Raw genomic sequence first — 27,211 nt, forward strand, 5'->3', positions numbered from 1 at the left:
CATGGTGATAGTTTGCAGCCTGAATCATAGAATCCCGACAGTGTGGAAACAGGCCCTTCAGCCCAACAAGTCCACACTGACCCTTAGCGCATCCCACCTAGACCCATCCCCCTGTAACCCACCTAATCTACACATCCCTGAAAACTACGGGCAATTTAGCATGGCCAATCCACCTAGCCTGCACATCTTTGGACTGTGGGAGGAAACCGGAGAACCCGGAGGAAACCCACGCAGACACGGGGAGAATGTGCAAACTCCACACAGACAGTCGCCTGAGGGTGGAATCGAACCCGGGTCCCTGGAGCCGTGAGGCAACAGTGCTAACCACTGAGCCGCCATGCTGCCCCTAATCACAGAATCACAGATAGACTTCTGGAATCCTCTCCCACTTTCTCTGTCCACTCTGTTAGAATTTGTTGAGGAGGCAATGAACAAGTTAGACAAAGGTGAGCCAGTAGACATTATCTATTGGATTTCCAGAAGACATTTGACAAGATGCCACACAAGAGGCTGCTAAATAAGTTAAGAGCCGGTGGTGTTAGGGGGAAAGCACTGGTATGAACAGAGGATTGGCTAACTGGCAGGAGGCAAGCAGTGGGGAAAAAGGGGTCTTTTTCAGGATGGCAGCTGGTGACTATGGAGTTCCCCAGGAGTTAGTGTTGGGACCATAACTGCTCATGTTATACATTAATGATCTGGATGAAGGAACTCAGGACATTGTTGCTAAGTTTGCAAATGATACAAAGATAGATGGAGGAATGGGTAGTGTTGAGGAAGCAGGGAGGTTGCAAAAAGACTTGTACAGGCTATCAGTGTGGGTAAAGAAGTAGCAGATAGAATACATTGTGGAAAAGTGTGAGGTTATGCACTTTGGTAGGAAGAATAGAGGGAAGACTATTTTCTAAACAGGGAATGGCTTTGGAAATCTGAAGCACAAAGGGACTTGGGAATCCTAGTTCAGGATTCTCTTAAGGTTAACATGCAGGTTCACCAGGCAGATAGGAAGGAAAGTGCCTTCCTTACTTGGTCTGGCCTACATGTGACTCCAGACCGACAGTAATGTGGTTGACCCTTAACTGCCCTCTGGACAATTAGGGATGGGCAATAAATGCTGCCTGGCCAGCAACGCCCTCATCCTATGATTGAATAAAGAAAAAAAATGCAATATTGACATTCATTTGAAGAGGGCTAGAATACAAGAGTAGAGATGTCCTGCTGAGGGTGTATAAGGCTCTGGTCAAACCATATTTGGAATATCGTGAGCGGTTTTGGGCCCCGTATCTAAGGAAGGATGTGCTGGCATCGGAGGGGGTCCAGAAGAGGTTTACAAGAATGATCCTGGGAATAAAGGGCTTGTCATATGATTGATTGATTGATTGATTTGATTTATTGTCAAGTGCACCTAAGTACAGTACAAAGCTTTGTTTGTGAGCAGTACAGGCCAATCATAGTAAGCAAGAATGTACAGATCATAGGATGAAATAAAAACTTGGACAGAGTGAGGCATACAGGTTACACTGCACAGGGTGTGCGCGAGGCAAGATTAACATTAACAAGGTCAACATTATTTGAAATTAGAGAGTGGTTGAGCATTTTGGATCTGTGCTGGATTGAGTTTAGAGAGATGAAGGGGATCTGATTGAAACTTACAGAATACTGAGAGGCTTGGATAGAGTGAACATGGAGATGATGTAGGAGAGACTAGGACCCAAGGGCACAGCCTCAGAGTGAAGGGATGGCCCTTTAGAACTGAGATGAGGAAGAATTTCCTCAGCCAGAGGGTGGTGACTCTGTGGAACTCATTGCTGCAGAGGGCTGTGGAGGCCAAGTCATTGAGTGTATTTAAGACACAGATAGAGAGATTCTTGATTAGTGAGGGGATCAACAGTTACTGGGTGAGGACAAGAGAATGAGGTTGAGAAACGTATCAGCCATGATCGAATGGTGGAGCAGACTCGATGAGCTGAATGGCCTAATTCTACTCCTATATCTGACAGCTTATGGTTAGGTTGTACGTGGAAATGTCCTGGTGGGCATGGTATCGGGTGTTTCTGGATCATTCCTAATTGATTGTTAAGCCCCTCTGCTGACAGCAGACAGCAAAGTCTGGCAACGAGAATCTTGCTGGCTTTCCGAAAACCGGAAGGAGATGTTTCTGTTTGAAAGGCAAAGAGAATGAAGCAACACACCCTACACACCACCCAAGCCATCCTTCTCTTCTACTCTGTGCCTGGGTGAGTCTTCCTGCTCAGATGGTGAAGTCAAACATTCTCCCTTAAATTTCAGTTACATACTGGCAATGCATTTGGGCACTGAACCAATAGGAAGGTGTAAACCTCAAGTGGAAATTAATTCCATTCACCAGCACTTAACAGTTAACAGAACCATTTTAAACAGTGTCTTTTCTGCAGTGATGGTCATCAAATTGCAGGGACAAATAATTAGAAGCTGGTCTTCGCTTTATTAGTACTGTTCTGCCAGTTTGAAGCAAATATTAGCTGGAAGCTGAAGGCTGAGATAAGCTTGGATTTTGATTTAACACTTTCTAAAGACTTGGCATCTGGTCTGTACCTTGCAGGGATTGAGTTTCTCATTGTGATGCAGCGGTGTCACACAGCAGCCCATCAGGAAGAACAACTCAGAACATCTCAATAATAAATATCTGACAGAGCTCACTGTGACAGCTGGGCTGCCACAGATGTTACTTAAAATGATTGCTTTCGTTTAAGCACAATGTGCTTCATGTTAGCTGCCTGCTCACAGATGCTAAAATTGATTTAGTTAGCATATTCTGACTGATTTATAGCTGTTATTGACACTAACTCCACTTGGTCTAGATTGTGTACAAAGGCAATACTGAATTATTGACCCTCTCCCACCAACACCTACCCCAACCAATCTGATTTATCGTTTTTGCTGGTCTCTTTAGTCTTTATCGGACAATGAATATAAAAATAATCTGTTGTGTTTTTGTGCAGCTTTTACACATGGAGTTACAGAGTCATAGAGCTGTACAGCTGTACAGTAACAGACCCTTCGGTCCAACTTGTCCATGCCAACCAGGTATCCTGAATTAATCTAATCCAATTTGCCAGCATTTGGCCCATATCCCTCTCAACCCTTCCTATTCATGTACCCATCCAGATGCCTTTTAAATGTTGTAATTGTACCAGCCTCCACCACTTCCTCTGGCAGCTCATTCCATCCACACACCAGCCTCTGCTTGCCTCTTAGATCCCCTTTAAATCTTCCCCTCTCACCTTAAACCTATGTTCTCTAGTTTTGGACTCCCCAACCCAGAGAAAAAACCTTGGCTATTCACTCTATCCATGCCCCTGAAAATTTTATAAACCTCTATAAGGCCACCCCTTGGCCTCTGATATTCCAGGGAAAATAGCCCCAGAACATTCAGCCTCTCCTTACAGCTCAAACCCTCCAACATCTGCAATATCCTTAGAAATCTTTTCTGCACTCTTTTAAGTTTAACATCTTTCCTATAGCAAGGAGACTAGAACTGAATGCAGTATTCCAATAGTGTCCTCACCAATGTCTGCACAACCTCAACATGACCTCCCAACTCCTATACTCAATCCACCAAGCAATAGAGGCAAGTGTAACACCTTCTTCACTGCTATATCTACCTGGGACTCCACCACACAAGGAACTATGAACCTGCACCCCAGAGTGTCTTTGTTCAGCAACACTCCCCAGGACTCTACCATTAAGTGTATAAGTCCTGCCCTGATTTGCCTTTGCAAAGAATGAACTTGTATTTGTTATAAAACCTTTCACAATTGCCAAGGTGCCGCAAAGTGTTTAATGGATAATGAAACGCTGGGGCTGTATCTTATGTTTGTTTTTGGTGAGGGCTGAGTTGCGTGGTGTTTTTGGTGGGATTTCCGCTACGGGACCCCATAAGTTTACTTGCTGTATTTTGTTGAACCCCTGTAATAACTGCCTGCCCCACTCAGACACTGTCCACCCACACCCATTACAGCTCCTATCTTAACAGATGTCATTCCCAGAACAATGTGACACTGGATACCCATCAAAAGACCAGCTTCCCTTCCAACTGCGCCGTATTTGCGAGGCTGCTGTGCCCCTGGACAAGTGTTGGCAAACTGCCGTTGCCCCTCACCAGCTACATTTTGGCCCAGCAGCCGCAAATCCACACTGCCCATGGCACAGAACTGGCATGGCTAACCCTCCCTCACACATATAACCCCAACCCCTCACCCTCATCGCTGTTTAACCACCAGGCCACACAGTTTCCCTGTCCTCCACTACATTGCATCTAAAGACCCTGTATGAGTCCCTGCTACTCTGTCACCAATGCCCATTGGATACCCATGGACTTTCATTGTCCAGTAGGTGAACATTACACACAGACAAGCAGACACGCAAGTCCAAATGTGAGCTTCTTTTGTTCACAGCCAGCAAAAGAGAACACAAAAGAAACCAATGCAAGCTGTAAGTCACGCCCACAATGCAAACTAAATGACAATCCATGATGGTCCTCTGCACCCAGTTCCTACTACCTGAAACCAGGGGTCAGTCAGACTCTGCCTGGTTTGTAGCATCCAACACAGCTGAGCTCTATCATGAAGAAGGACAGCTTCCTGCTCCCAATATCCTCATCCTCCTTCTCAGGTGACCCAGTTCCTCAACATCCAGCACATTGTCTCGTCGCCTGCTCACCAGGGTGATCCAGCACAGACCAGTCCAAGTATGGTGGCTCAGTGGTTAGCACTGCTACCTCACAGCACCAGGGTGCCACATTCAATTCCAGACTCGGGTGACTGTCTGTGTGGAGTTTGCACATTCTCCTCGTGTCTGTGTGGGTTTTCTCCGGTATCCTCCCACAGTCCAAAGATGTGCGGATTAGGTGGATTTGCTATGGGAAAAGTAGGGTTACAGTGGTAGAGTAGGAGGGTAGGTCTGGTTGGGATGATCTTTGAAGCGTCAGTGTGGACTCAATGGGTCAAATGGTCTGCCTGCGCACTGTGGGGATTCTATGATATACATCTTTAGCAGCCCCATTACCTATTCCACCACAGCCCTGTCCAATACGTGGGGCAGCATTGTATTTCTGCTCTGTATCAGTCGGTGGTGGAGGATCGTTTGTAATGGTCATAGTGGATAGACCTTGACTCCAGTAACTGGCTCTGGAAGGCTCCTAGACCCTCATTCACAGCAGGTACACAAGAGGCTCCAAGCTTTAGGAGTCATAGCAGCTGCCACGGTACTTACTTGAGAAAGAATGTAATTGGAGGCAGTTCAGAGAAAGCTCACGAGATTAATTCCAGAGACAAAAGGCTTGTCTTATGAGAAGAGACTGAGCGGTTTAGGCCTATGATCTCTGGAGTTTAACAGAATGAGAGGAGGTCTAACCGAGTTTTATAGGATGCTAAAGGGGATTGATAAAGTAGATGTAGAGAGGCTGTTTCCCCTTGTGGGACAATCTCGAATGAGAGGTCATTGTCTGAGGCTAGAAGGTGGCAGATTTGAAACAGAGATGAGAAGAAATTACTTCTCTCAAAGGGTCAGAAATCTGTGGAATTCACTCCCCAGAGTGTGGTGGATGCTGGGACATTGAGTAAATTTAAGGAGGAGACAGAGAGATTTTTAATTAGTAACAGGTTGAAGGGTTATGGAGAGTGGACAGGAAAGTCGAATTGAGGCTAAGATGAGATCAGCCATAATCATATTAAATGGTGGAGCAAGCTCAAGGGGGCTGAATGGCCTTCTCCTGCTCCTAGTTCTAATGTTGATATGAAATGGCACCAAAGGATGAATTTTAACTTGAAGGTTGGGAACCAGAAGGACCATGGTGCTGCCAGTCTAGGGTTTATCTATGAGCAGCAAGTGGATTAATTTGCTACCTCCATGTGAGGCTGACTCTCTGAGATTGAGGCCTACCACACAGACTCCAGACAATGACCATTTCCAACAAGAAAGAATCTTACCATTTCCCTTAGAGATAGCAAGAACAGCAGATGCTGGAGTCAGAGATAACACAGTGTGGAGCTGGAGGAACACAGCAGGCCAGGCAGCATCAAGGGAGCAGGAACCTTGACGTTTTGGGTCGGGACCCTTCTTCAGAAAAATTTCCCTTGACACTCAGTAGCATTGCCATGGTTGAACCCCACCACCTCCCCCACCCACATCATTATCTTGGGGGTTAACATTGACGAGAAACTCAACCGGACACACCACATAAACACAGTGGCTACAAGAGCAGGTCAGAAGCTGGGAATACTGTGGTGAATAATTCATCTCCTGACTCCTCAAAGCCTGTCCACTGTCTACAAGACAAAAGCCAGGGAGTGTTTTGGAATACTCTCCACTTGCTTGGATGAGTGCAGCCCCAACAACACTCAAGAAGCTTCCAGGACAAAACAACCTGCTTGATTGGCATTATATCTACAAGCATCCACTCCCTCCACCACCGACACTCAGTCGCAGCAGTGTGTACTATCTGCAAGATTCACTGCAGAAATTCACCGAAGATCTTCAGATAGCACCTTCCATCCAGAAGGACAAGGGCAGCAATACTTGGGAACACTACCACCTGCAAGTTCCCTCCAAGCCATTCACCATCCTGCCTTGGAAATATATCGCGGTTCCTTCACTGTCGCTGGGTCCAGTACGCTCCCTAACAGCACAGGAGGTGTCCCAGTGCCAAATAGACTACAGCAATTCGAGAATACGGTTCCCTGCCAACTTCTCAAGGATGGTTAAGGATGAAGAACAAACACTGGCCCAGCCAGAAAATTCACATCCCATTGAAAATAAAAAGAAAACTCAGGTGTATAAATTGGCTGCAGTTAAGTTTGCCTAAATAATTAATGACAGTATCATTGCACCTGTCTATCGCTCAGCGATTATACTTCAGAAAATTATTCACTCACACTGAATTACTTTCTGCATCTTGCCGATGTGAGAAATGTCTTTTTTGTCTTTCTGTTAAATGGCTGACATTTGAGTTTACTGCTAACCTTCACATGTATACATTATATATTTGAAGAAGGGAATGCTTCATGTCCTTGTTACTGACTCTGTATCACCTTCAGCACTACATAATTGGCATGAAGTTAAATATAGAGATTCTTTCACACAGCAGTTAAAATATCATACTACCTATGCACATAAGAAATATGAACAAAGGATAGACCTTAGGGAAACAAGTGGGGATGTTTTGGATCACAAACATATTACCAGAGAGGAGGTGTTTGCAACCTTAGATTGCATTAAGGTGGATAAATCCCCTGGGCCTGATCAAGTCCCTTCTCAGATGTTTGGGAGGCTAGGGAAGAAATTGCAGAGGCCCTCACAGAGATTTTTGCTTCATCTTTAGCCACTGGTGAAGTTCCGGAAGACTGCAGGATGGCTAATGTTGTTCCATTGTTTAAGAAAGGTAGCAAAGACAAGCCAGGGAACTACAGGCCAGTGAGCCTGACATCAGCGGTAGGCAAGTTATTGGAGAAGATACCGAGGGACAGGATCAACCAACATTTGGATAGTCAAGGTCTGATTAGGGATAGTCAGCATGGGTTTGTTCACCGGAAGTCAGATCCAACAAATCTTTCAGAATTTTTCAAAGAGGTAACCGAGAGGATAGAGGAGGGTAGGGCAGTGGATATTGTCAATATGGACTTTCTTAAGGCTTTTGACAAGGTCCCGCACGGCAAACTAGTCATGAAGGTTGGATCACATGGGATCCAGGGAGAGCTAGCTGATTGGATAAACTGGCTCGATGGTAGGAAGCAGAGGCTGATGGTTGAAGGATGAGCCTGTGACTAGTGGTGTGCCACAGGGGTCGATGCTGGGACTTTTGTTATTTGTTATTTATACAAACGATCTGGATGTGAATGTACAAGGAATGATTAGTAAGTTTGTGGATGATACAAAATTAGGAGGTATTGTTGATAGCAAGGAAATTACAGAGGGATCTTGATCAGATGGGGAAGTGGGCTGAGGATTGGCAAATGCAGTTCAATACAGATAAGTGTGAGGTGTTGTACTTTGGAAAGTCAAACCAAGGTCGGACTTATACAGTAAATGGTAAGGTCCTGAGGAGTGCTGTGGAACAGAGGGACCTGGGAGTACAAGTACACAGTTCATTGAAGGTGATATCACAGGTAGACAGGATGGTGAAGAAAGCATATAGCATGCTGGCCTTCATCGGTCGAGGCACTGAGTTTAGAAGCTGGAATGTTATGCTACAATTGTATATGTCGTTGGTGAGGCCATTCTTGGAGTATTGTGTACAGTTTTGATCACCCTGTTACAGGAAAGACATAGTTAAACTGGAAAGTGTGCAAAGAAGATTTACAAAGCTGTTGCCAGGCCTAGTAGGCCTGATTTATAGGGAGAGGTTGGCCAGGATAAGACTTTATTCCTTGGAACGTAGGAGAATGAGGGGTGACCTTATCGAGGTATATAAATTCATGAGGGGCATAGGTGGGATGAATGCATATAGTCTTTTTCCCAGGGATGGGGAATTGAAAACTAGAGGGCATAGGTTTAAGGTGAGCGGGGAAAGATTTAAGAAGGATGTGAGAGGCAACTTCTTCACGCAGAGAGTGGTGTGTATATGGAATAGGCTGCTGGAGAAAGTGGTTGAAGCAGCTACAATAGCAACATTTAAAAAAAACATTTGGATAGGTACATGGATGTTAAGGGTTGAGATGGAAATGGACCAAATGCAGGCAATTGGGATGAGCTGAGAGGGCACCATGGTCAGCATGGACCAGTTTGGGCCGAAGACCCTGTTTCCATGCTGTATTACTCTATGACTCTATGACTCTTATGACCCTTTTCTCCCTTCTCTACCATTCATTAAAACGTAGGAAATAGGAACGGAAGTTGGATATTCAGCCCCTCATGTCTGCTGTGCCATTTAATATGATCACAGCTGATCCTCAATTTCAATGCCATACATTCTCTGTTACCTCAAACACGTTGATACGGCCAATGTCTACAAACCCATTTCTTTCTTTCTTAACGACATACAGTGTCTTGGCCTCCACAGGCTTAATTGTAAGAGAGTTTCGTAAGTTCACTATCCTCTGAATGAAGAAATATTTTCTCATCTCAGTCCTAAGTGGCCATGCCCATTCGCTGAGACTGTGGGCCCTTATCCTGGACCCTCCCAGACAGTGGGAAACCTCCCTGCCTCCAGTTTCTCCAGCTCTGTCAGAATTTTATAAATTTCAATAAGAATGTCCTCTCATTCTTCTAAATTCCAGGGAATTATGGGCTCCATCTACCCAGTCTCTCCCCATACAACAATCCTGCATCTTATCAGAGAGTCTGGTGAACCTATGCTACTCTCAAAGGTACAGCTACCGTATTCAAATTAGTCACAAACCTTCGATAAAATCCGCAACTTCCCAAAACCTCATTGTCTCTCGTTTTAGGGGCAGGGAAGCCAATTAAAGCTTTTATTTTTGCCCTTCTGGGTGACACATGTCATGGAGATAAATCACAGTTAACATTTCGGGTCCATTCTGAAGAAGGTCACTGAATCTGAAACATTAACTCTGATTTCTCTCTACAGATGCTGCCAGACCTGAAGAACTTTTCCAGCAATTTCTGTTTTTATTTCTTATGTAAATTTATCATAATCTCTCTGCTGTTGTATTCTATGCCCTTACTTATAAATTCTCACATACTGTATGATTTATTAACAGTTCTCTCTATCTCTCCCTCAGAACTATACAATAGTGATTTTAAAAAAAGTACCCCCATGGCAAGCAAACACCATGCCCCTTTCCTATTATTCCTTGCTCAACTTTGGTACCAATATTATTCACTCTTTTAAAGGAATCATTTTACAACCAACTCTTCGGCTGAGGGTCTTGAGATATTGGTGGGATGAGGAGAGCTCTAAACCAAGCAGCTTGCACTCTGGCTATCCAACATTCCTCAGAATAATTACAACAACTGAGAACACTGTATGCTTTATTAATAGCTCTCTCTACCTGTCCTGCCACCTTTAATGACTTATGAACACATATACATCTGGGTCTCTCTGTTCCTACACCCCCTTTAGAATGGTACCTTTATTTCATATTCCTTTCCGCACATACTTTGTATTAAAGTGCATCACCTGACACTTCTCCACATTTCACTTCAACTGGCAGCTATTTGCTCACTTTATCAACTTGTCAAATGTCCTTTTGAAGTTCTACACTGTCCCCCTTGCAGTTTACAACTCTCCAGAGTTTGTGTCATTCACAAGTTTGAAATTGTCCTCTGCACACCAAGATCTAGATCATTTACATATATTGCAGGAAAAGCACCGTTACCAACACTCGAGGAATGCCACCACCAACTTTCTTCCACCCTGAAAAATATCCATTCACAATTACATTCCGTTTAATATCTTTCAGCCAATGTTGTATCCACACTGTCTCCCCCGTTTATTATGGGAGCCATAACCTCCCTCCATTCGTACTGTATTGAATGCCTTTTGAAATTTCACCATAAGGTCAAACCTCTCTGTTACCGCTGCAAAAAAATCCAGCAAGTTAGCCCAACACAGTTTGCCCTAAACAAATGAGGTAACTCAGCTATAACTCTATTCATTAATTGTTGGAGTGTGGCTGGGGTGTTGGTAAATCCAAATGGCATTACCCAACATTGATACAAACCATTGTATGTGACAAATGCAGGAACCTCCTTAGCTCTTGTTGTAAGGGGTACTTGCCAGTCCCTTTAACAAATCAATGTTAGATGACGCACTACCAACCCTATCAATGCAATCTTCCAGTCTTGGAATAAAGATAAATCCATCTTTGTGACTGTATTCACTTTCCCATAATCTACACAGAATCTAATTAAACTGTCCGGTTCAGGACCAAATACCACAGAAGAGCTCCAATTACTTTGACTTGGTTTGATCAATTGATTCCCCAACATGTATTGAATTTCCTTTGTTCCTTTAACCTGTGTGCCTGGGTTTAACTATTATGGGTTTTGTTTTATCAGATCTGAATTATCTACATCAGAGTCTTGTCAGTTAATGCAGTACACCCAAATGTATCTTTGCAAACTTCCTTGTATTTTCAGAGCAATCTCACGACATCTCTCTGTTGATCTTTCTCCAGATACGAAAATACAGTGTCTGAATTCTCTAATATCTCCAAATTTGTTACTCTAATAGTCAGAAGTTCACATCAGGAATTGTCCAATTCTCTTTGGCTCTCATCACTTTTTCTTCAATCCTCCTCCACTACAGTCATTACTTGACACAATATTACATTCTCATCAACTTCTCTACAATAGAACTGTTTAATGCAATCAATTATTTTTCCTGTGATTGGGAATATCAATTGAATATCTCACCTGACTAACCCTTTTCATTCTTTTGCAGGGGCCACAGAATTTTGATTTTAATGGTTTACTTTGTGAAGGCAACAATACTGAAATTTTATCACCTGCTTTAGTAATTCTGTTTGTCACATGTTTAGCTGTGAACTCTTTCACTTTGTTTTGGGAAGTTTTTGGTTGATTGATCAATTGATTGATTGATTTTGTTGTCACATGTACCAAAGTACAGTGAAAAGCTTTGTTTACGAGCGGTACAGGCAGATCATAGTATGCAAGGATGTACAGATCATAAGGACTAAGGTTACATTGCCCAGGACATGTGCTAGGCAAGATCAACATTAGCACGATCAGCATTATTTGATACTAGACAGTCCACTCATCAGCCTAATAATTGCCGGGAAGAAGCTGTTCTTGAACCTGATGGTGCGTGTGTTCAGGCTTCTGCCTGACGGAAGAGGTTGTAGGAGATCATTACCGGGGAGTGATGGGTCTTTGAAGATGTTGCTGCCTTTCCGCGGCAGCGAGCCATGTAAATGGAGTCCATGGATGGAAGGTTGATTTCTGTGATGTTCTGGGCTGTGCAGACAACCTTCTATAGTTTCTTACAGTCCCGGGCAGAGCAGTTGCTGTACCTGGCCATTATGCATCCGGACAGTATGCTTTCAATGGTGTATCTGTAGAAGTTGGTGAGAGACCTTGTGGACATGGCAAATTTCCTGAGCCGCCTGAGGAAGAAGAGGCATTGAGTTCAAGTACGTAATTCGTTGAAAGCGGTGTCACAGGTGGGCAGGGCAGTGATGAAGGCATTTAGCATACTGACCTTCATTGGTTGAGGCATTGAGTTCAGGAGTTGGGATGTTATGTTACAGTTTATAAGTTGTTGGTGAGGCCGCACTTGGAGTATTGTGTACAGTTTTGGTCACCCTGTTATAGAAAAGACATGGTTAAACTGGAAAGTGTGCAAAGAAGATTTATGAGGATGTTGCCAGGATTAGTAGGCATGACTTATAGGGAGAGGTTGGCCAGAATAGAACTTTATTCCTTAGAATGTGGGAGATTGAGGGCTGACCTTATTGAGGTGATTAAAATCATGGGGGGCATAGATAGGATGAATGCATATAGTCTTTTTCCCAGGAATGGGGAATTGAAAACTAGAGGGCGTAGGTTTAAGGTGAGAGGAGAAAGATTTAAGAAGGACCTGAGAGCCAACTTCTTCACACAGAGAGTGGTGCGTGTATAGACGGGCTGCCAGAGAAAGTGGTTGAGGCAGATACAATAACAACATTTAAAAAAACATTGGGATTGGTACTTGATAGGAAGTGTTTAGAGGGAAATGGACAAAATGCGGGCAATTGGAACGAGCTGAGTGGGCACCATGGTCAGCATGGACCAGTGTGGGCTGAAGAGCCTGTTTCCATGCTGTATTACTCTATGACTCTATGACTCTGTGATTCTCTGACTCCTGGGGAATCATTGGTTCTTAAACTCTTGTGTTTATTAAAGTATTAAATATTTGCTGACAAAAGCTTTACGTTTTTCATTCTTATCAACTGTGTGCTTGCCCTTTATTCCTGGTGTGCAAAAGGAATGTAAGAAAGACAGTATTACAATAATCATGGGGAACCTCAATATGCAGGTGGACTGGGCAGGTAGTGGATCCCAAGAAAAGAAATTCATGGAACGTCTATGAAATGGTTTTCTGGAGCAGCTGGTGGTAGAGCCCACAAGGGAACTGGATAATTCTGGATGTAGTGATGTGTGATGAGGCAGACTTAGAAACATAGGAGCATGAAAATATAGAAACATAGACTTGATGAGGGAGCTTAAGGTGAAAGAACCCCTAGGGGGCAGTGACCATAATATGATAGAATTCACCCCACAGTTTGAGAGGGAGAAGCTGGAATTGGATGTAACGGTCTTGCAATTGAGTAAAGGTAACTACAGAGCCATGAGGGAGGAGCTGACCAGAGTCAATGATCAGTTCTTCTGTTGTGCCAACATTGAAAAAGAGTTTGTTATCATTGCACCATGACATAAAGCCCTCTATCTCCTTTCTGTATTCTGACTCATCGTTGCTTGTTATCTATCCTACCACAGTGGGATAGTGAACTTGTAGATGGCATTCATTTGGGATTTGGTAACACAGCCATGGGCATACAGGCAGTACAGTAGGGGGCTGAGAATGATCCTTGCGGGGTGGTGCTGGTGGGGAGGTTCTCCAGTGTTGAGTGTTATAGTGGAGGAGGTGCAGTTACCTATCCTCACTGATTGCAGTCTGTGGGTCAGAAAGCTAAGGATCCAGTTACAGAGGGAGAGGTTGAAAATATCAGTCTATACCTCTGCCTGCTGTTCCACACAGGATCTAAGTGTACAGGTGGGGATACTGTCTGGGCCCACCGCTGTCCTTCAGCTGACACCCAGGAAGGCTAGTTTGACGTCTGCAGCAGTGAGAGTCATCACAGGGATGTCCGGGACTGTCAGGGTAGGTGTCACCGTGCCACTGGCGTTCTGCTCAAACCAAGCATAGAAAGCATTGAGCGCATCAGGGAGAGATGTGTCATTGTCCGCTATCTTGCTCTGCTTCGTTTTGTATCCCATTATGTTGTTTAGGCCTTGCCACAGGTGGCAGGTGTCTGTATGGTTGGTTTGGTCCTCTAATTTAGTCTGGTACTGCCTGTTGTCATCTCTGATGGCTTTGTGGAGGTCATATCTGGATGTTCTGTATAGGTCTGGGTCTTCCAACTTGAATGCTGCACGCATGGTCTTCAGTAGGGAGTGGATTTCCTGATTCATCCAAGGTTTGTAGCTGGGAAACACGTGGATTGACCTCTTTGACACATGGTCCTCCATCCACTTGCTAATGAAATCCATGACGATGGTGGTGTACCTGTCTAGGTGTTCCACTGAGCACTTGAACATGGTCCAGTCCACCAATTCCAAGCAGTCCCTGAGATGGTCTTCTGCTGACTCGGACCAGCACTGTACTACTTTCTGTGAAAGATTCTCCCGCTTCGGCTTCTGTTTGTAAGCTGGGAGGAGGAACACAGCGCTGTTATCTGATTTTCCAAAGTGTGGACAGAGGACAGAGCGGTAGGCATCTTTAACGGTTGTGTAGCAGTGGTCCAGGATGTTCGGTTCCCCTGGTGGGGCAGGAGATGTGTTGGTGGTATTTTGGCAGCTCCCTCTTGAGGTTGGCCTGGTTGAAGTCACCAGCCACAATTAATAAGGCCTTAGGGAATTTCACCTCCACTGTTTTTATCGAGGTGTAAATTTCATTCAGGGTATTGGCGTTGGAGGCAGACTAGAGAAGGATCACTTGGCTGATCCCCAGTATGGAGAAACTGTCTTATGACAATGGTTAGCAACATAGGAATTAGGAGCAGGAGTGGTCAATTCAGCCTTTTGAGCCCACTCACCATTTAACATGATCATAGCTCATCTTATGCTGGCCTCAATTCCACTCTCCTGCCTACTCCCAACAGCCCTTTATTCCGCTTTTCATCAGAAACATATCAATTTCTTTCTTGAATCTGTTGATTGATTCTGCGTCCACTGTACTCTGGGGCAGCGAGTTCCACAGATTCACAATCCTCAGACAGAAGTAGTTTCTCCTCATCTCAGTTTTGAACCTATCTCCTCTCAGTCTATATCTACGCCGTCTTGTTCAAGACTGTCCCACATGGGGGAACATCTGTTCAATGTCCACCTTATCAATCCCCTTAGAATTTTATGCACCTCAATCAGATTCCCCTTATTGTTCTGAACTATAGTGAGTACAAGCCCAAACTATTCAACAGTTCCTTGTACGACAGCCCTTTCATCCCTGGTGAACCTCCTCTGAACTTCCTCCAGTGACACCATATCCTTCCTCAAGTAAGGAGACCAAAACTGAACACAATATTTCAGATGCAGTCTCACCAATGCCTTCTTTAATTATATAACACTTCTTTGACTAGATTGGGCTGGTACTCATTGGCATTTGAAAGAATGAGAGGAAAACTTCTTGAAACATAACTCTTTGGGGTTTGTCACTGTGGAGAGGTTATTTCCCCTTGTAGGAGAGTCTGGGATCAGACAGCATCATCTCAAGCAAAGTAGTTGCTCTGTAGGACAGGGACGAGAATGAATTACTTTACTCAGAAGGTAGTAAGTCTGTGAAATGTGTTACTGCAAAGGTTTGTCAAGGCTGGATCATCAAGTATTTTGATCTTACTGAATGTTGGAGCAGACTCAATGGGCTGAATGGCCTACTTCTGCTTCTACATCTCAGGGGCCCCACATACGATATGAAAAATGTAAGAGGACACTCATATCTGTTTCTGATGGATGCTGATGCTAGTTCACGAGCAGCTACAAACTGGAGATCATTGCAAGGTTTCAAACAGAGGCCAGAGCTTTCGCCCATAACTCTCAAGACCATGGAAGTAGTGTCTCACTCAGCATCTTCGAAGATTTAAATTTGATTCTGAACATCATAAAAAGGTATTCTTACTTTAAGAGCTTACTATTCAAGTATGGGCTCTTTAATGAAAAAGTATTGACATGGGTAAATTAGGCAAACATGTCTATGATAATCGTAGAGTTAAACAGGACAGGAGAGGACTCTCAGCGTAGCGAGTCTGCGCTGACCTATCGACATTAGCCCCACTTTCCCACACTAGGCCTATAGCCTTGAATATTCAAGTGCTCACCCAAGTACTTTTCAAAGAGTGTGAGGTTTCCTGCCTCAACTCCCCTCCCAGGCTATTCATTCCAACCCCAACCACCCTCTGTGTGAAAAAGCTCAAAGGTTCACAGGAAATAGTATAGAACTCAACTTTAGGTCGGCTCACAGTGTTTTACCCATCACCAACTTTCATACAACAGCTGTCTAGTATCAAACTAACTGAAAAGTCCAATTTAACTTTGCGTGCACTGTACTGATACCTGGAAGTGGACACCAAGGACAGTGTGTACTTTTGGTAGATAGTCTTTGGTTTGAAGATAACTGGTATTATGGTATCTTACTTGTACATTAAGAATATTTCTGCTTACAACTCTGAAGACCAAGACGGAAGTGAAATGCAGATCAATTAATCCCTCCATATTGGAGAAAGTGTTTGTATAATCGCATCACACTGTCACAAAGAGGAAACAGCAGAACAAAGTTTTAAATATTGAATCTCAAGACTGTGCTGACGAATTCACAACTGAAATCGATAAGCATGTTAATGGTCTGCTAAAGTAGGTCTAATACAGGGAACTGAAGAATAGCCATCATGTCCCTGATGGTTTTTGGAGTGCTGATCATTTTTGCAATTGTATTGGACATGTACTCACTGAGATCCATAAGCTGCCTCTATTCCTTTAAGTACATTTTAACGGAGAATGGCTACTGGTAAGAAAAGGCTGTGGTAATCTCATCTGTATAATGACATATTCAATAAACACAAATTGCATTTGACTGGAAGTTATGATTTGCACTGAGTACTCTCTGCCAAGATCCACTGGGATCTCCCTATTTGTATAAAATGTGATCTCAGTCCCTAGTGGGGGACACAGTATTCAGTGTGAAACAGTTGTAGTTTAAAAGCTGAATGCTGTGAATCAGTATGTATACTACTATACTGCCCACCTTCAGTCAGGGCTGTACTGCTTCCTGTTACAGCCGTTTCTCTGCAGGGTTTATTCATTTATATGCAGAAGTACAAATAATCCAATCACATTCAGACCCATTTTAAACAGGGGTTGAATATTTTCGTTGTGTTAATTCCTATTGTGTTATGTAGATACTGAAACGTGTTCACATTATCCAAACAGAAGTAAAATCTTACTTAGATCCGCTTCTCCTCCCCCAGAGAAAGAAGTTTACATGCCTGTAGTCTGGCCACAATCTTTAAAATAAGTGCTGGTGAAGTTAGATCCCATCCTACAAATAGCTGGAGACAATGTGATGATTTTGACTTGTTCCTCATTGACACAGTCATTCAAGGGTGTAGCACTGAAGGTCATCATGACTCACACATCCTTCTGGCAAAGTTACTTAAGCTCCTGACCTCTAACGTGGGCAGTGGCTCAGCCTTTGAGGACTCTGATAACTTAATGATTTTACTTTCTTTACAGAACCAGGGGAGGACCTAAAGGGGCGAAGTTTTAGCTCTGAACTGGTGTCAAAGTCAGAAAGCAAAGAGAAAGGGGCTCATGGTGTTTCTGGAGAACCGATCAAATCTCAGGAATGGGATGGGAGCCCTAGGCCACCGGCGCCAGTGACGAGTCGAATGGGGAGGTCCTCAGTCAGCCCGACACAGTTAGCAGGACACAGCAACTCTGAGACCACACAGTCAGGTAAGGGACTGTCAAACCACCATCAACACTGACACACAGTGACTTCACTGACCCTGTCAATTCCTTCAGAGATAGTAGGAACTGCAGATGCTGGAGAATCTGAGACAACAAGGTGCAGAGCTGGATGAACACAGCAGGCCAAGCAGCATCATAGGAGCAGAAAGGCTGACGTTTCGGGCCTAGACCCTTCATCAGAAATGGGGGAGGGGAAGGGGGTTCTGAAATAAATAGGGAGAGAAGGGGAGGCGGATAGAAGATGGATAGAGGAGAGGATAGGTGGAGAGGCACTGCCTCCCACTCTCTCCCTATTTATTTCAGAACCCCCTTCCCCTCCCCCATTTCTGATGAAGGGTCTAGGCCCGAAACGTCAGCCTTTCTGCTCCTATGATGCTGCTTGGCCTGCTGTGTTCATCCAGCCCTGCACTTGTTCTTTCAATTCCTTTACAGTTTCCATGTGCCAATCCTTTTAAAGCATAAATCTACAAAGTTTGCTGCTATAAAACGTGATCCTCAGTCCAAATTGATTCTCAGTAAAATACCCTAGAAAGTAATGTTCAAGGATGATCTCATATTATTGATGAGTTTATTCCAGGTATTTTCTTGGGTTCAACATCTGAGATCGATGTTATCAACAAATACTTGCCCTTCATTGTCAGACTAGTATTGAAATAACAGATACTGCATCCAACAGAAAACCCTCGCTTTTAGCCCCTTGGCTAGATAGAGTTCAGAAGGTGGTCCATTAACAAAACACTGCTAGGGCTGTAAAATGGCAAGTTTATTAATAAACAGAAGATGGATTTACATTAGTTACAACAAGTTGCTTGAAAATTACATTTCACGTCAGGGCTTCATCACCGAATCACAGGATTGTTACAGTGCAGAAAGAGGCCACTTGGCCCATTGTGCTTGCACAAGCTCCTGAGGTGGCACAGTGGCTCAGTGATTAGCACTGCTGCCTCACAGCACCAGGGACCTGGGTTTGATTATATCCTCGGGCAACGGTCTGTGTGGAGTTTGTACATTCTCCCTGTGTCTGCTTGGGTTTCCTCTGGGTTTCCTCCCACAGTCCAAAGATGGGCAGGTTAGGGTGGATTGGCCATGCTAATTTACTCCATAGAGTCCAGGGACAAGCAGGCTAGGTGGGTTAGCCAAGGGACAATGGAGGGTTACAGAGATAGAGTAGGGGTGTGGGTTTGGGTGGGATGCTCTTCAGATGGTCAGTGTACACCTGATGGGCCAAATGGCCTCTTTCCACACTGTCAGGATTCTATGAAATGCATGTCATTACCTACTGCCTTTTCCCCATACCTTTGCTCACTATTTCAATCCAAATAATTATCAAACTCCCTCTTGAATGTTTCTATTTAACCTGCCTCCACCACATTTCCAGGCAGTGTATTCCAGAACCTAACTACTTGCTGGGTGAAAAAGTATTTTTCTGGCATCACCTTTGGGTGTCTCTAGCTTTCTGTGACTTTGATAGAAGGTTCTGAAGAAGTATGAGAATATGAGGTAATCTGGTTCCTTTATTCATTCACAGGATGAGGGTGCGGAGATTAGGCAGCATTTATTGCCCATCCCTCATTGCGCAGAGGGCAGTTAAGAGTAAACCACATTGCTGTGGGTCTGGAGTCACATGTACACCAGACCAGACAAGGATGCAGCTTCCTTCCCTAAACAGCATTAGTGAACCAGATGGGTTTTCCTGACAATTGATTCACAAACATCATTAGATTGTTTATTCCAAATATTTTATTGAATTCAAATTCCACCACATGTCGTGGCAGGATTCGAACCCGGGTCCCCTGATCATTACCTGGGTCTGGGGATTAACAGTCCAGCAATAATACCACTAAGCTATTGTATCTGCCTTGAATAAGCCACCTACCTCTCCCGATCACCTTTACTGTGAAAATTATCTTTACTACCTGTCTTTTTCACTGGTTTACTGATCTAACCATGTAGAATATTAGAAATGTAATTACAGTGTTGTCCTGTCCCTTTCCGGCTCTCTGTTGCCTGGTCATCCTGGCCCTTCCCCACAATAGCCCCAGCACCTGTATCTCCCCTAATGCCTCTGAAAGGTGCTTTTGTTCATTGCTCTGAGCAGAATTTTTTATGATATCAAACTGGTGAACTGCAGAGCATGATAGAGTCAGCAACCAAGCTTTCTGAGCCTGACTTTCTGTTTGATTGGCTTTTCTGTGGAAGTAAAAAAGGATCATTTTCAAATCAATGGAAAATTAGGTCTCAATCTGCACCAACCATTTTCCCACACTGTATGCAGAAGTTACATACCAATGAGACATTTTAACAAAGACCAGAATCAGAAGGATTTCCCTTCGGAACTCTTTTCATATATTTTGCAAGAATTCTCTTTTTGGGAAATGTATAGCCAAGTGAGAGTTGTCAGTCCCGGGAAAAAGAGCACTTTTAGCCTTAATATCAGGATCAATAATTGAAGGTGAGAAGTTACTATGGATGTGAGCCAGGTTAAAGGGATGCTCTCTTCGAGATAGAAATAGTTTTATTGCAAGCACTTCATTTAACCTTGCATTACATATAGTTTCAAAATTTATAACATTTGGGAGTGGAAATTATTCAGTCTTATTTTTTAAATCTTGGATAATGATCTTGATTTAACTTGCAATTTTAATTAAGTCATTAACTCATTACTTTCTCTTAATAGGTAGATATAAAGTTAGGAATATCTTTTGGTGATACTAACAAATGAATGCTTAATACATTGGGAATGGTATTCCTTTGACTGCTATGTTAGTGGAATGTTTTGAAGCAGGTTAATACACCATTAACATAAAAGAAAGAATAAGCTTATAAAAACATACGAAGCATTCACAGCTCATCAATGGGAGGTTATAGAAAGTGTGTTGGCCAAGAATTTAAAAAGTTACTTGAGACTTATTTATCCAAAGCCACAATATGGATTTAAATGTGGCGTTACATCCTGCTATGGTTTTAGTTCCCATGGATGTGAACATTCTCCTCTTGTCTAACTCAGCTTTCCTTTCACAGAGGCCAAGGCGAGCTGCAAGCTGGGTCGATCTGCTTCGACTTCAGGTGTACCTCCTCCATCCACCGCTCCTCTCAGGCAGTCCAGCGAGACACAACAGAGCCAGGTACCATCGCTAGCCAATCCAGAGTGAACTCACAGTTCAACATGCCAAAAAAAAACAAAGTTGTCACATGTCTGTCCTCCATTTTGTTACCAGCTTGTTGCCGTCTCTCTCTGTGTCAGTCATTGGCAGTAGCAGGTTTCCAAAAGGCAGGATGATCTCTGTCTGTGGCTCATCTTTCAATCTGTCTTTTCTAAAAGGAGACAAAAACTTTTCATCCAGTATTATCTGACTGTGAATGAGATATACTCTACATACATAGATATAGAGACTTTTCTGATTTCATTGTTTTGTGTGTTTTAACAGATTTGTGTGTCTTTGAAATGAACAAATCTGATAAAAGAAAGTCTCTGATCTGTCTTTGCTGGTGTACATTTATTTCTTCGCTCTGTCATCATAAAGACTTGCAGTGTCGTGGTGTTTTGTTGCTAACTTGTACATCTTTTCGTGTAGTCAATCTTCTTTATTGTTGTTTCTTAGTCGTTTTGATGTTTGTCTGTTCCTTTGTGATCATATCACATTTTGTGTACATTATCTTTATTAAAAGTACCAAGAACATTTCACAAAAGGCGTTGGGAGCATTGAAAATGTTTGCAATTAATTCATTATGATGGGCTGTCAAAAATGGAAAACAAGGCTCTTTTCAGGAAGAGGCTTGGAGGCTGTTAAGAATGGGAAGACTTCTGAGGGAACAGTAACAATGAGCAATATCCCCATGATTATCCTGTAACTATAATTACAGTGGTTTTCACGTAAGAAAGAAAACAGAATTTCAGAGCTGGCCTCCTCTCCCCTTAAACATTGGTAGAAGTCTCAGGAAATCTGATTATTCCATTCAATCAAATTGAATTTGTCTAATTCCCAAACATGTTTCCCGATGTTAACTGTATACAATTGTGAGATGTGATGGCACAAACATCAGGAACATCCTGGAATCTCAAGTGATACATTGTACTCATTCAGTCCCACTTGACATCTTAACTGTGTATTTTACATACTGTGCAATGTTCCACCGGGTTGTTGAGGTTATTTTGACATTTAAATCTATTTATATTGAGAGTCTTCTGCTTCCTGGTGTCCTCACTGGAGTCCACTCATACACGTTGGTAATTATTGAAACGATATAACCCTTCGCTGAGCAGAGTCCAATCCTTGTTCGCCATTATTATAACCAGAATGTAACTTTAGCAAAGGTGCTAATGTTATGTAACTGAAAGGAATTTGGTGGAAAATGGTCATTTGAAATTTGAAACAAAATCTACTGATATGCTGGGATATGCCCTCATGGTTTAGTTGGCCTGAATTTGTTGAAATGAAAAAAAACACTGTGATTTCTTTTTGTGATAATATTTGTCAAAGTGTGAATGATCCCTGCCAGAGATTTCCAGGAATGGTAAGTAATCACATTTTATAACTTTACAACAATCAGCACAAAGAGTTAAACTCTTTCATATGTTAAAGAATATAACCCTTTAATAGGTGGTTCAACTCCAAAAGCAATGTGTAGACCAAGTGTACCTCTTTTGTTTGACAATTTGGGAATTTCCTTGAGGACTTGTGATTGTTTTTCAGCCTGTTCAAGTTTCCCTTCAGGGATATTTTTCCCATAATATTCATTTTGTACAATCGAATCAGTAAAATGAGAAAATCTACCCCAGTATCACTGCAGACTATTATATAACAACCTGCTAGAATATAAACAGAAAGCCAAGCTCCAAAACAAGAGTCCTGCTGGACTCAAAATATTAGCTCTGTTTCTCTCTCTGCAGATATTGCCAGACCTGCTGAGTTTCGCAAGCACTTTCTGCTTTTATTTCAGATTTCCAGCATGCCCAGTACTTTTATTTCGCAGCCTCCTGGATCATTTAGGAGTGAGTCCGGGAAAGATGCAATAAGTCAAGCAACTATTCATTTACCAAGGAGTCAACAGACCATCTGTCCAATAGAACAGTGTTTGGGTTATTTTTGCCACAGTGCCCTCATTAACTCTAAAATCGAACACATTTGCAAAATCCAGTTCATTAATAACTGATTATTTAAGCATTTGTCCTCCATTATTTCCAGTGATCAAGATATTTTCTTTAAAATTGATTATGTAGAAATTGATATCACAGAAACAAGCTGTTCTGGCCAAATGGTCAATGCTGAAGTTTATAAACCACATAAACTTCAGCAATATCACTCCCTCTTCCAATGTCCCTCCTGCATGCAGCAACTGTTCTGAAAATGTAACAGTTTCAGTTAATCCATGAGGCAGTGACATTTTCTCACCACTATCACGCTAATTTCACATTTTTGAAATTAGCCTCAGATTAGCTGATTGATGATGTTAACACAGAAACCATTTCCGTCATACCCCAGTATTGTCAGGAGGTTCGTGGCTATTTCGGGCAAAAGACAATTTTTCAAAATGCGAACAGAACTTCTGAGACACAGCTGGAACAACAATTGCGGTATTCGCTCTGGGTATAGTACTATCTGATCAGTGCCATTGGTGAAGCTGCCAAAGGCATAACTGGCTCGGAGATGGATGGTAACATATTGGTACGTTGATATCCCATTGGTATGTAGATATCCCATTGGTACGTCGATATCCCATTGGCACGTCAATATCCCATTGGCACATAGATATCCCATTGTCATGTAGATATCCCATTGGCACGTTGATATCCCATTGACATGTAGATATCCCATTGGCACGTTGATATCCCATTGGCAGGTTGATATCCCATGCCTGGTTATAAATACTGCTTTAACTCAATAACTCAAAATGACTTCCTGAACTTCTTTAAAAAAAGTTAACAGTTAAATCCATTTTTTTCTCTACCTTAGAGCCCAGGTCCTCATACAATAACAATGTGTTATGAACCTTCATAAATCTGATCTTTACATGAACCCAGATCTACACAGTGTTCCTGATCAACAAGCAAGCTGAGGGTTACAGAGTCAGAAAGTGGACATGAGGCCACAATCAGATCAGCCGTGATCGTAAAGTCTGACAGAATAAGTCTGTGGGATCCAGCAAGCCCATACTTGCTCCTAACTTTTGTTTCGGTATCTGCCCTCTGAAATAGCCAACAACTAATAATTTGCAGGTGGCTCACCACCACCTGTTGAGGCAATGGCCTAGTGGTATTATCGCTGGACCGTTAATCCAGAGACCCAGACAATGTTCTCGGGACCTGGGTTTGAATCCTGCCATGGCAGATGGTGGAATTTCAATTCAATGAAATATCTGGAATTAAGGATCTAATGTGAATCCATTGTCGATTTGTCAAGGAAAAACCCATCTGGTTCACTAATGTCCTTTAGGGAAGGAATTGCCATTCTTACCTGGTCTGGCCTACATGTGACTCCAGACCCACAGCAATGTGGTTGACTCTTAACTGCCCTCTGGGCAATAAATGCTGGCCCAACCAGCAATGTCCTCATCCCCTGAATGAATTTTTAAAAAGTCAGGGATGGACAATAAGTGTGTGCGAAAAACTGTCGACCCATGAATTAATCTAAAAAATGATTTCCCTTTGGGCCCCATGAGAATAATCTGGGTCACTGCTCCACCAGAGTCCCCCCATCCCCGTCCACCTACTCCCTACAACAGAATTCTTTACAAACCACCAACGAGCAGGTCTAGGCCATTCAGCGCCCCCAGGCTGTTCCGATTGTAACCTCAAATTGACCTTCCTGGCTACCTCCAATAACCTATCAGCCTCTTGTTTATCGAGAATCTCTCCAGCCCTGCCTTAACAATGGTCAAAAACTCTGCATCCACCACCTTCTCAGGAAGTGTTCCAAAGACTCTTGACCCTCTGTGAGAAAAAAACTTTGCCTCGTCTCTGTTTAAAATGGGCAAACCCTGGTTTTTAAATAGTAACTCCTGGTTCCAAACTCACCCACAAGGGAGAAATATCAGCATCCAGTAGAGTCCAAGACAGGGATTGCTAAGCTACATTCAACCACTTCTCTCATTGTGCATTGCATTCTCTGCTTCCCAAGACTTTAGGGAGATTTGTGTTCTTCCGCTGTCCTGGTGACAATTCATCGAAGATCTTTTCGCTGAACAGTGATCTTATGGTTTGTCAGTGGCTTCAATATGAAACACTGTCCCAGTGAATTAACACAGGAAGATCATTGTTTAAGCCCACTATTCAGACAAGTCAGAATGTTGGGAGTTCAAGTCTTATTTCAGAATAAAGCTCATAATTTAGGCTGAAAGGTTATTGGAGTGCTTATGTGGTAATAGTGACTATGCCTTTCTAATGAGCAGGTACAAGGATAGCTATTCAGCTCAATCTAAAATATTCTTTAGGACTGTTCATAGAACCAGGAATTCCCCTGATGATCTGGGAAACATTCCTCCTCCAAAACTAGCAGCAACAGAAATAGACTGACTGGTTCTGTTTAAAGGACATTGCTGTTTGTAGATTTTGCCCATCAGTGCTTGCAAATCTTTCTGAGATATCTTGAAGATGTGCTTTATACACTGTTTGTGTAGTCGAGTGTCAAGGTGTTTATTTTAATGTTTCAGCCAAACCTCCAAATGGGACTGAGGGGTAAAAAGCAAAAACATCACTCTATGTTTTTTTTTTATTCTTTCATAGGATGAAGGCATCACTGACTAGGCAGCATTTATTGCCCATCCCTAATTGCCATTAGGGCAGCTAAGAGTCAACCACATTGCTGTGGGTCTGGAGTCACATGTAGGCCAGAACAGGCAGTTAAAGATGGCAGTTTCCTTCCCTACAGGACATTAGTGAACCAGATGGGTTTTTCTGAAAATCGACAATGGATTCATGGTCATCATTAGATTCTTAATTCCCGATGTTTATTGAATTCAAATCCCACCATCTGCCAAACCCATAAACCACTTATTGACAGGACAACACTGACCTGGAGTGAGTAGGCAGCACTCAAAATCCTACAAGTATGCTGCCAAAAAAGTAACCATAGAAGTTCAGAACTTTACCTTGCATTTATTGTTTTCTCAATCATTGTTATAGATAGTAGTCAAAATAATTGGGTGATGCATCATTATCATCATCATGCCAAAATGATTTGCAAAGCCTTTAGACTGAGCTGGCCTAAAACCTATTAATTGTGGGACCTGAAACTGAACTAAAACTACATAAAAATGTACTTTTTGAAAAGATTTCAGGATATAAGCAATACTGAAAAGCTCATACTGCCCATCCTAAAGTGTCCTCTCACTGAGTGAGCAGATGGCATTGAGAGATCATTACATTGTGTAGGGAATGACTGAACTGTATAGAAGCTGCAGTCTCCATTCCCTGAAAGGTATTCATGAACCAGAAACAAAAACAGAAGTTGTTGGAAAAGCTCAGCAGGTCTGGCAGCTGTTTTTGTTCCTGATTTACAGCATCTGCAGTTCTTTCGGTTTTTATTCATGAACCAAACTTGAATATTGATGGTCACACTGACGTTTGCTCTTGGATATGTCTTTCTAGCAACATAATAAAAGTAATTATATCCCTGTTTTGAAACCAGGTACCTTAATTGATGTTTTTGCAAGTCGATATGCGTCAGGTATTACCTAAATGAGGGATTGTCTTTACACATTTGCTCAGAGAGGGATAGTGTGTGCTCACTGGATGGCTGCCAGTGCATATGGGAAGCTTGAGTGTGAGTCCAACAGGAATGTGTTTTTCCAGCTGTTTCTCAGCTATATACTGATGTGGTCACAAATACCACAGAAACAGAAAAACAACAACAAAAAAGCCCTGTCTGCAAGATCCAGGCAGTAGATCTTACAGACAGCCTAATGTAATGAAATGACTAGGCTGAGATCCAGCAGCAAGCTGCAATCTCTCCATTTGCTGGTTTGATGTGTGTTTGGAGTTTCCTGTTTTTTGCCACAATTTTCATCTAAAATAGAGGATGTGTTATTAAATAGAGGACCCATTAATTCTCTCCAGTGAGATGTCCCCTTCTCACTTTGTCAAACAAATTTGTTTGACAGTCTGTTAAGTCTGATCTGATTTCTGTGCGGTCTTTGTTTTTCGGTTCCCTGGGCAATAGGAGTCAGTATTTACAATGTGTACAAGCACTACCTGAGATGGAATGTGTGAATTAATGAGTAGTTATGTACACACATGAAGTGGCACTGCCTCCATGATGAAAAACTTTGGAAAACTTTATTTGAAGGAACAGTAAATGAGGACCCCTGTGAAAATAAATGATCGTGTAATTATCATTTTATTCTGCTTTCACCATTCTGTACCCTGTGTTCTCGCTTCATCTACACACTACACAAATCATTCAGACAAGCTTAGATACTGCATGAATCCTGTTTCTTTCTGTATTGGGCTTCTAATCTCATATTCATGCCTTTATCTACAAACCATTTCCAAATACTCTCCCTTGGAAGTGATCTAAATTACTCAGTATGCTGCTAT

At 42.7% G+C, this 27,211-nt stretch overlaps 1 protein-coding gene across 2 annotated transcripts in view; it reads left to right on the forward strand.

The window, feature by feature from the left end:
- nyap2a (neuronal tyrosine-phosphorylated phosphoinositide-3-kinase adaptor 2a) overlaps positions 1 to 27,211 on the forward strand; it is a 172,809-nt gene that overhangs the window by 126,219 nt on the left and 19,379 nt on the right. Inside the window, exons 5-6 of one of the 2 annotated variants that reach the window (XM_048604741.1) lie at positions 17,440 to 17,661; positions 20,698 to 20,813. In XM_048604741.1, the coding sequence (XP_048460698.1) occupies positions 17,440 to 17,661; positions 20,698 to 20,813 (338 nt within the window). Of the gene's footprint in view, positions 1 to 17,439; positions 17,662 to 20,697; positions 21,041 to 27,211 lie in introns of those variants that run through there. The other variant, XM_048604742.1, reaches the window with a different exon arrangement.

This window comes from Rhincodon typus, chromosome 13 (genome assembly GCF_021869965.1).
Source record: "Rhincodon typus isolate 14 chromosome 13, sRhiTyp1.1, whole genome shotgun sequence".
NCBI classification, from domain to species: Eukaryota; Metazoa; Chordata; class Chondrichthyes; order Orectolobiformes; family Rhincodontidae; genus Rhincodon; species Rhincodon typus.